We start from the raw sequence: 10,622 nt of genomic DNA, 5'->3' as shown, positions 1-10,622 counted from the left end.
TCTTTCCTGAAAGTCCGTACTGGGTGTACATGCGCAAGGGATTGGAATCGTGTGAACGGTGTTTGGCCATTTTGCGTCGTAAGGAAAGTGTGACGGAAGAATTGCGGATGATTCGGGACGAAGAGGCCAGTAGTGATGATAAAGTCGGCGGCGCGTTGGTGCTGAAATTTGCAGTTGGATTGATGTTAATGCTTGTCTCGGGACTCTTTGTGGGCTGCGTCAACATGTATTTGTCCAATACGTTTCGATCCATTGAAGACGCTACGTATACGTTTGTGAATTGTATTGGGATGCAATTATTGGGCGCGTTCTTTTCGTTTTTCTTTATGGACCGGATTGACCATAAGCGAATTTTGTGCTGCACGTTAGTACCCATGGCAACTTTGGTGTTTGTATTGGGGTGGAATGACATGTCGACGTTTGTCACGGGCAATGCGGAGTTTGTCATGCTTCAGATTGTCGGACTCTTGCTATATTTCTTTGCGGGACTCGGGATTACGTCGGTGCCATGGGTCTCGTGCGTCGGTCTGTTTAAAACAAAGGAACGAGCCGTGTACGTGACGGGATACTTTATGCTGTTCTTTGTCATGCCCGTGTGTGCGACGTATATTCGTTCAAACGCAGCCATGTCGGGCCGTCCGTATATGTACCTGTTTGCACTAACGGGGTGCTCGATCGCAGCTATGGGACTCTTGGCTACCATGAGTACCCGCAAAAATGGCATGGTGTGTACAAAAGGGGAAATGGAAGAGGAGCGAGCGCGACTGCGCCGTCTTCGGGCGTCCCGCCGAAGTGCGCGGACTCCCGGGACAGGTCGTTCCCGCAACTTTAGTCGTTCACGCGTCAAGTCGCACTCGAATTACCAAATGTTGGAGTCGCCGGCGGGAAGTGCGCCATAGATAGTCTTTAAAAATTGACTTTAACTTGATGTTTTACATGCTCAATGGAACTTTTAAAGAGAAGTGTTGGTTGTTTACTATGCATTTTAAATACGTTGATTACAGATTACGAATGAAAAAATATAGTTTAAAAGTTGCAATGGTGCAACTTTCTGGGTAGGCGAATACGCATTCCACGATTTGTCGACATTAGTTGAGCAACCCCATTTAAATTGAGATGCACTGCAATTCAATTTTGCAGTGGAACCTAAAACCTGATTGGCTTCGAGTTCCACTGCAAAATTGTAACTGTATATGCCTGGGACGTGAGCTGTCATGGGTTAGCTTTTTAACTCGCATTGATCTTACAAAATGATATGTGACCCTTTTTGGCAGCAAAACACATTAAAACACTCTTTTGGCAACGCCATTTGCTATTAATTGGTTATCTCTTTCGGTACGGATATTAAATAGCGCTGCTATCCCCTCCTCATATACTCCATATATTTTAAGCCACATACCCATTTTTGTATTGCCACACACCCTCCCCGTCTGCTTGTTGTTGTTGAATAAAAAACTACACATAAAATATTTTCATTGTAGAAGTCATATTTACCATACTAACATCACCTGTTTAAATCTCCATACTAATTTTCCTGTTTAAATTCCTACCACCACTGCCTCGCAAAATCAACAGTTAATCCTATAGAATTGTCGTTCAAACGCTGTTTTGACCCATCACACCCCCTATATTACTTTAGGGAATCGCTGTAACCACCCAAATAATTATCTTAATGAAAGTCGCGACTACATCAAGAACCGTATTTTCGTTCGGCGATGTTAAAAGTACTGTTTTGAACAGCCAAGAGCGTCCGCGTTTAATTGGCAAGTCATAAAAGGTGCGATAAAGGGGCAGCTAGTCGAGCACCGGTGTAATGGGGCACACATCGGTTGGAGAACCGTTGTTGTGGTACATTTACTTTATGGGTAAAGTACCCTTTTATCTAATTTTAAAATAGTTACTAAAATCCCATTTATCATGGGTAATAAATGTGGTCGCCGCCAGATATAAATCTGGCGGCCAAAATCTATTTTAAATTAGCTAGGGTAAGGCTTTAAGATTTAAATAATTATATAAAGTGCAGTTCTCTTTTGATCTTAAAGCGTTAAGTGCCTTTCTAAGGCTTGCGCATTGATCTGTAAGAGATAGAAGCCTTTCTAAGGTATATCCTCTTGGGCACTGGTTGCCACTTGGTTCTACGAACCCCTGAATTCCTTGAACTAGGATTCCTTAAGCTTTTATAGCTATACGACTCCACCCATTAGTTCAATAGAACTAAGTGACTCTCTGAGTCTGAAAGTCTTCTTCTGACTTAAGGAGCGAGGTAGCTCCTCTACAGCCGGGAGAAGTTGAGCTGTAAATAATAATAAGCGAAAAGGGTCGCAGGCGCGCCCCTTTGCGGAAGTGTTAGTTAGTCTTAGAAAATTAAGCTAACGATTTATTTACTTTTACTTCTACCAATTTTTGCAGAAGTGCATATTTACCAAGATGTTGCTTCCATTACAGCACTCTCATAAATACAGAGGAAGACAAACAGCTATACCGGTTCCGTTAAAGTATTCGGGATAAATGTGAGGAGGGTTCGTGTAGCGGGGAGTCCCGTTACATAAGTATTATTTCCTATAAGAGGAATAAACATTTTTTTTCTTTTATGAGGAAATAAATAAAGAAGCACAAGATTATTATCTTTATTATTTTGAATTAAATAGTTTCAATAATACCAGATTTGGTATTATTGATGCTTTAAGACATTAGCTCTATTGGTTACTTGATTTATCTCTAAATCACCCCGCCAATCGTTACTAGACACGATTTGCGGTGCGCAAGGAGGCGCCATACTTAGTTAGATACTAATTTAGTACGTTCAGTAGTAGATAAAAGATCGTTACGTAGGAAACTTAATACATTAAACAGCTTTTCCTTAATTCTCATCCTTCGAATTGCCTTTGGTAGCTAAAGACCCTTAGCTACTTAGAAACGTTTCTCTGTACTCTTGTGTGCGTGAAATTTCGAGGCACCCTACCGACACTGTAATCAGTGTAAGGTTAACTAGTACTGATCAGTACTAGTGAAAAGGTGCGCCGTTACACCTGGTAGTACCTGGCAGTACTTCGTTGTCCGTTCATCGGCCCACGCACGTTCCATCCAACATGGACATGTTGGATGATGAAGAAAAGAGCTTCCAAGCCCCTCAAGAAAGTTATCACGAAACGCGTGAGAGGTTTTCAGATTTATGACCTCAAATGAAGAGCGATCGAACGAATGAGTTTGGTCGTAGGCGGTTCAGCCGCTGGCGGTATGCTGTTCACTCTGGGCAGAGTTGAACAGTGTGCGGCCGCAGACGAGTTCATTTAAAACGAACTCGACGGGGATCAAAGAAAGTGACCTTCACCAGCTAGACTTTTAACACGCGGATGTGTTGAGAGAACAGGGTGATCAACAGTTGGAACTGTTTAGACAGCAGCATGTAGATGCTGCCAGTGGCCGACGCTTCCGCGTCGACCGAAAGCTTAAGTAAGAAATTTCTAAGCATAAGGCAGCGAAGGCGACTCCCTTTTAAGATGATTTGTCGAGTTAGGCGACGCCATAGAAGCTCGACTTATCAGTGATTTAGGAACGAAAGTGAAATTTGGCATGTTCAACTAAGCTGGACGTGCCATATCTTGGGCCTTGGGGCTCAAGCTTCACGACCCATTAGTCTTCGGGTCGTGTGAGGTCTTTTAGACCCAGCTCACAAATATGTTAGAGCGCCGCCACGTGCCGAATTCAGGGCTCGAGCCGAGCTCCTGGATTTGAAGTAGGGCAAGCGTGGCATTCACGCTTATGCCCAACATACCTGGTCAGTTCTATCATTAGTCATCCAATTGATGAACAAACACAATTAAAGGTCTTGGAGATGGCCTGCTAAGACCCACCTGTCCCGGCTAGAATTAGAATCACTTCACCAAGCGATCTGAAACGGAGGACTTCAGTAGTCTTAAACAGGCTTTTGTTCATTCTGGTGCTTATCGTCCATCGAGAGGACAAGAAAACGACGGTCCAGAACCCATAGATCTCTCATTTTTATAGAGCGAGAACCCTCGCTCTCTTAATTTACAAGCGATTACAAAAATGTAATCGTTGTCAAAAATTGGGCCACTCCGCCTATAAGTGTAGTGCCTCACGGCCAGTTCATAAAACACTAAGCAAATAGTCCGATCTCTTGCTAGGAATAGCAGAGGACGCGGATCCAACGTTATTGCGAAATCGAAAAGGCGAGGCGTATCGGCTAAAAATGGTCGGGGTTAGTAGGTGCGGAGCGCCCTACTGATCCAGCAACGTCAAAAGTATTTGCAGGTCTTCTGAGGAAAGAGGCTCCTCAGACACAAACGATGTGTGTAACTGCCCCAGGGGATAATTTTGGCCTCATCGCCCTGAAAATAAATGTGTCAAAAAATTGACACCATTGCCAATAAGTCTCTGGTCGATTGTGGAGCGTCGAACAATTTTATTCGACGGCAATCGCTAGAAGATCGCAGACTCAAAACATTGAGCGCGATATCACTCAAACGAGGATAGCAGGGCGCCTAGCAACAGATGCATCTGTATTAGTAAACAAACGTGTAGTTGGATTCCAATACACGGTAAAGGGTAAACAGTATGATGCTGAATTCATTGTACTAGATTTGGATGACAAATTTGATGTCATCCTTGGATTGATATGGCTCAGAAAGCACGAGCCATGTATAAATTAGCAGCATCAAGCCGTGACGATGCCTTTCTCTTATTTATCAGATGGCCAACTGATGAACGTCTTGGAGCGTCCACGAGCGTGTGGATGTCCTACGAGTGAGTGCGATGGCCTTACTTGTGGTTTGGTCGTTAGCATGACTGCACAACACCTCAGTGTGAATACCCTACACACTGTGGAGTTAGATCCCAACGGCTGAACACAAGCACATCCCGACGGCAAAACACAAGCACAGGAAACGTCGAAGGTCCACCATTGTGACGTAGACATCGTTACCGACGGCTGTCCACAAGCACAGGCAGCATCGAAGTTCGACCACTCGAATAAGTTGAGTGGCACAAAACAATGATGCTTGCTAGGAAGGCAACATCCAAGAAAGTTTGAAACGCCTGTTTATAAAAGACGGAGCAAAAGTCCTAGTCCGACTGGAGAGTCAAATATAGAGGATCTCTCTGTGGTAGCACAATCACAGCTCAAGGAAGTTGGGGAGAATACTCCCGAAATAAAACTGGAGGGAATAAGTATCCAAGAATCTTTGGAAATAAGTCCCCAGAAACCTGTGGTCAAATGTCCAAAGGTACTTTGAAAATAAGTTCCAAAGACGAAACTGAGACATTTAATGTCACAGTGAACAATAGATCAAGCGTAGGCGCTTATACACTTGATCTAATAGCGCCTCTGAAGTCAACTTCGGAGATAACTCAATTGCTAAAGCTAAAACCGAAACGGTTCTTAAGTGATCTGCGTAGTGGCAAAGTCAAGAAGATCTACGTACTTGTCACAGACATTAACTACGTGGCCGATATTGGGTCGGCTATAGTATTTTCTGAAAACAAACGGATTCTTAGTAGCTCATCGAGTGACGAAGTGTCCTCAATGAGAAGATTCGAACTCAACGCTAACGTCCTAATCCTCGGAGACTTTGAAGACAAACCCTCTATATAAAGATGTAATAGAATTTAAGGATGTCTTTCCTGAATCAGTACCGAGCGAGTTGCCTAAGGACACCGGCACTCGACACGAATCGACTAATTCCAGGTTCGAGATACTGTATCATTAAGCAACGGCCATTGCCTTGTGAACAAGTAATAGCGATCGACAAATGCTTTGTCAAACGATTGGCAACGGTCCATAAGAGGGAGTCAACTCCCTGAATAGCTCTCCGACCTTCTGTGTGCGTAAAGTGCAAAATTGCCGGCGTCACAGACTACATCGAAAGGTCGGTCTTGGTCTACAATTGCCAGGATTGGCGATTGCACTGTCAGCGTTCTTTCGAAGAACGCTGACAATTAGCGTTCCTTGGCCACTTAACAATTTCTTCAACAAAGAAGAAATATGTACTTTCATTTCGGTATAATTGCGTGAGTACTAGTACAGGTACGCCGTTAAACCGAGGAACTTTTGAAGTCCCTTGACATCGACAGGCACCAACCAATGGGTGACCGCCTTGATCTTTTCTGGATTCGGGCGTACATCGTGTTTACCCACGATGCACCTAATAAGTGGTATTTCGTTTGAAGCAAATTTACATTTCTTGAGATGTGCATACAACTTGTGCTTACGCAAAATGTATGAACCTTCCAAACGTGGGTACGATGTACTTCAACATCTGACTTCCGTTCGTGGCTCTGCTATGAACGAAGACTATTTATGTGCGAAATCCCACACCGATCTTAACAGATTGGCTACATATCTGTTAAATGTCGCAGGGGCATTACTAAGTCTCTGTGGCATAATTAGCCACATTAATAGCATACCGCTTGGGTTGCTTACTGCAGCGAACAAAACAACCTGTACAAGCATAAAAATCTGATAGAAACCAATTATCAGATCTATTGACGAAAAAATAGTACTCTTTGACATAGAATCAATGATTACGTCTTTTCGTGGTATCGGCGTTTGGGCCGATACAGTTTCAGCGTTCAGTTTATTGATTGCATGCACTATCCGCCATTCAACCGTTGCTTGGCTGTGCATTAATGCAATATGACACAGACGGCGCAGAGTGCGTCGTCTATTGTCAATCGCGTCAGATTTAACCAGCTGAACGCAACTACCCAGTGCATGACAAGGAACTCCTTGCCATGAAATATGTACCGGCCAAGTTAAAAGTCTATCTCTCGGGAGAAAGACCGTTCATTGTATATTCAGACCATGCGTCTTTACGCACGGCCATAAACAGTCTACACCTCTCGCAAAGAATGGCTAGATGGTTGGAAGAGACCCTTTAACGCTGTGCCAAGCTCGACTGTTCCCTTTTAGTGCGGCTGGCGCTTAATGTCCCGCAGTTCGTAGTGATCCGCGATGTATAAGTCGCGCAATAAACACCTTTCCATCACCTTCCGCCTGCGTTTCCTCTACCACATACAATTAAAACACTAAACATTTTTTCACAAGTCTTTTCATTGATTTTGCATACTTTATCGTAGTCTAAATATGCTTCCTCTACGTCTACACGAAACGAATATGCCTGCTTTCTTCGCAAAGTATAACTTCTCGGTGGTGTATAAACCAGGATGACTTAACGTCGTCGCTGATGCCCTTTCGCGCCGGCCCGATTCTGAGCCGTTTAAGCAAATCAACAGTGAGCATAAGGCCACTGTTGCAAAAATAAGTATTCCGTCTAAAACATTACTCGACGACGTTAGAATGGCTAACCAAGAAGATCAGGCTCTTAAAGGGTTGATAGAATACTTTACAAATCCCACCAAGCAATCCTTAAAAGGATTGTCGAAATTGTATGGATTTTCAACGGATCGACACACAGCGCAAAATTGGTTACTGTATTATAAAGCCATTGCTGTTGACACTCCTCGTGGCGTCATCCCCACCCTTTATGATTTGCGTTTACGCATCATGTAGGAAGTGCCACAATACAGCAATAAGTGGGCATCGTGGACATGAGAAGACTATCTCACGATAAGTCGAGACTTCTTCTGGCCACGCCAGTATGATTTTGCATGCAAGTACATACGTGCTTGCGAAGTTTGTCAACGGGTGAAGCGCAGTGCTTCATCCCGTGCTCCGTTACAACCTCTGCCTGTTCCGGCAGATTCTTGACAGTCCGTATCCATGGACTTCGTCTTCGGATTCTCCGAAGACAACCACAACAAGAATGGTGTTCTTGTTTTCGCTGATCGTTTTAGCAAGGCGGTACATCTTGCTGCCGTCCCGGAGTCGATCACAGCCAAAGGCTGTGCTCGTGTCTTTGTTGACACGATATTTCGACTCCATGGATTACCTCGTGAACTGGTCAACTGGTCTCAGATCAAAACCCTAGATTCACGGCGGAATTATGGCAAATAGTGTTCAAATCTCTTGGAACACAGTTAAAAATATCAACTTCTGATGATCTTGAAACAGATGGTCAAACGGAGAGTGCAAACCATATTCTCGAAGAGAAACTTCGTGGATACGGCCACTCTTTTAAGAGTTGGAGCGAGTTCTTGCCGATGATAAAATTTGATATCAACAATTTAGTGATAGCTTCTACGAAGCATTCACCGTTTTTCGTGAATGGCTTACGCCACCCACATATACCTACCCTATTTGAGAGCAATTCTTATCTAAGGAGGGGGACGGACTCGGTCGAGCAAATATACGTGTAGCTCTTGCTCATCACGCATTAGCCCTAAGGTCAATGCGAAGGATACCAATGTTGAGTTAACAAGCATTGAAGTAGACAAACTCAGTAATAACAATATTGCTATTACTGACTGAGACCGCGGTGCTTTAAGACTTAGCATCGATAAAAATACTCTTATTGAGAACGATAATATTCTCAATAATGAAGAGATTAATATCTCCGCAGTGCGGGCCGGTCGCACTAAAAACAAAAATGAATCCGAGTCAGCAGGTGATTTCCTGTTGGCTAGAGAAGCATTGGTCCGCTTCGTACAGGATTCCATCGCTGATGCGGTGGACCGTCAGAAACGAAATTCTATTAAAAATGAAAAAGCAAATATACTTTCATTTAAATTAATGACCTAGTCCTACTGTCTACAGTTAACCAATCGTGACGAATGTAGGTGGTAATAACTTACTGCCCAGGTATATCGGCCCGTTTCGTGAACTCCATCGCCAAGGTAATGTGTACACGATCGAGCTGCCTCGTGGTCTGCGTACGCATCCTATGTTTTATGTTGGGCGTCTCCGCCCGTACCCGTGGAGGCTTCTTCCATTTGCAAATTACATCGGAACAGTCAACGGCGTCCGCCAAAGCCTGATGGTTCCGAGCCAAAATGTTATTGTCTCGGAACAGGTTCTGATTCTCTTGAACCAAACGATCCACTCTTTCCTCCCAGGAAGAGATCTTCTGACGAGCTGTAAACAGCTCGTTTTGAAGGGGATTGATGTGTCCTTTCGTTCGCCAGTTGATCAGTCGCAACCTGCGCACAATTTCTCAACTGGTCACGAGAAAAATTGTCACGCGTCACCGCTAACTCGCGGCGACGGGATCGCCCGTGATCAAAATCCTCCCTTAAATAATAAAGGGTGTGATCCAAATTACGAAGTGATTCCGGCTCGTCAAACGAGGCGAACCTGATCTTTCCATCCCCCTCCACATCCGTTGATGGTTTCAGGTGGTGAAAATCGTTTTTTTCTCGAAAGCTTCTTGTACCACCCTGAGGCAAAGAAGGTTCGAACGAGTAATCTTGTTCGTTTGCGAGGGTATCTAACTTCGCATGATAGTTGGGAACCTCGTTTCAATTGAAGTTAGACGGTCCGGAATTCGTCTTGAAGTACGACAATACTCATCCTCCTCGGCAAAAGGTCCATCGGAGAACGAGCGCTTCCCACGCTGTTAAAAGGATTCGAGGTTCTCAATCCCTTGACACATCTTGTCAGAGGCGAGAGTCCTCTAATGGGAATCTTTGAGGGAATATGCTTCCTTAGGGATATGACCTGCACCCTTAAAATAGCATGGGCATATATCTCCAACGAGATGCAAGGAATCCCTGCCCCTATAGACAAACGGTGCAACTTATAGCGTGCACCGAGTTCGGTCCGTTTCTCGAACCGCTCACGGAAAGCATTTAGCTTGTCAAGCCAGACCTCACGGCCTATGTTGTACATTCTGTACAAAGGCTGTAAAAGCTTGGAGCAAAGGTTTGACATCCTTGGCCTGTTTACAAATGTACCACCGATGCCGGAAAAGGCATCGATGAAGAATTCCTTTTCATTTTCCCCAGGCTTATCAAGCCTGGATAAGTCGAATAACGAAATCTGATATTGATCGTTGGTCATACCAACCAACGAATCGAATTCCTCTTAGAAAACAACTAGGGCCTCTTTTCAGGAGCGAATCGCAACGTATTGCGGTCCCTCTCCTGTTGGCTCATGTTAGCGTTAACGCTGACTTGGCCTTTGGAGCGACCTCTAGCATCACTCCTCTCCTGGTGATGCAAACTAGCACCACCCGCAGCACTCTTCCCTTCGCGACCACTTAGTTCCTGGTGACGCATACTGACGTCACCAGAGTGGTCATCGCCCTCGGAGTCATCAGATGATGACTCCTACCACCAAAAGGTCCGACGAGTCGAAAAACCTTGTCATCACCTCTCTGGTCGTCACGTTGGAACCCAAAGGCTTAACGGACACGGCTTCGGGTGATCTGACGGCCTTTTCGGTAGCCACTGAGTCGGGCGATGCCAGTGACTTAGTCCAGTCACCTACAATTGGTGTAGCAGGTGACTTGTCTCCGTCACCTGCAATGTCATGAAGAGATGACATACCCCAGTCACTTCCATGGGTAGGAGGGGACATATCCACGCAGTAGACGCTAATGCATCTACTGAAACATTTGCCTTACTGACAGCTGCACTGATCCGTGCAGCTGCCAGCTTAGCGGCCTCACGGCCCACGTGCACAGACTTGTTCGTCGCCATCTTGATTTTGGTCAAAATCAATAATGCAAATAAAATCAGTATTCTGATTAAAATCAACAAAGCAA

The 10,622-nt window shown here is 44.6% G+C and overlaps 1 protein-coding gene across 1 annotated transcript; it reads left to right on the top strand.

Moving 5' to 3' along the window:
- Positions 1-587: 587 nt before the first annotated feature.
- CCR75_001281 (uncharacterized protein) lies at positions 588-899 on the top strand (the record flags this gene model as incomplete). Its single annotated transcript, XM_067959385.1, has 1 exon — positions 588-899. One exon carries the CDS (start codon positions 588-590, stop codon positions 897-899), a length of 312 nt encoding a protein of 103 aa, XP_067819300.1.
- Positions 900-10,622: the final 9,723 nt, after the last annotated feature.

The sequence above is a fragment of the Bremia lactucae genome, linkage group LG15, assembly GCF_004359215.1.
Source record: "Bremia lactucae strain SF5 linkage group LG15, whole genome shotgun sequence".
Taxonomy (NCBI): domain Eukaryota; phylum Oomycota; class Peronosporomycetes; order Peronosporales; family Peronosporaceae; genus Bremia; species Bremia lactucae.
The sequence above is the reverse complement of the archived record's forward strand: the minus strand, read 5'-3'. Positions and strand labels throughout refer to the sequence as shown.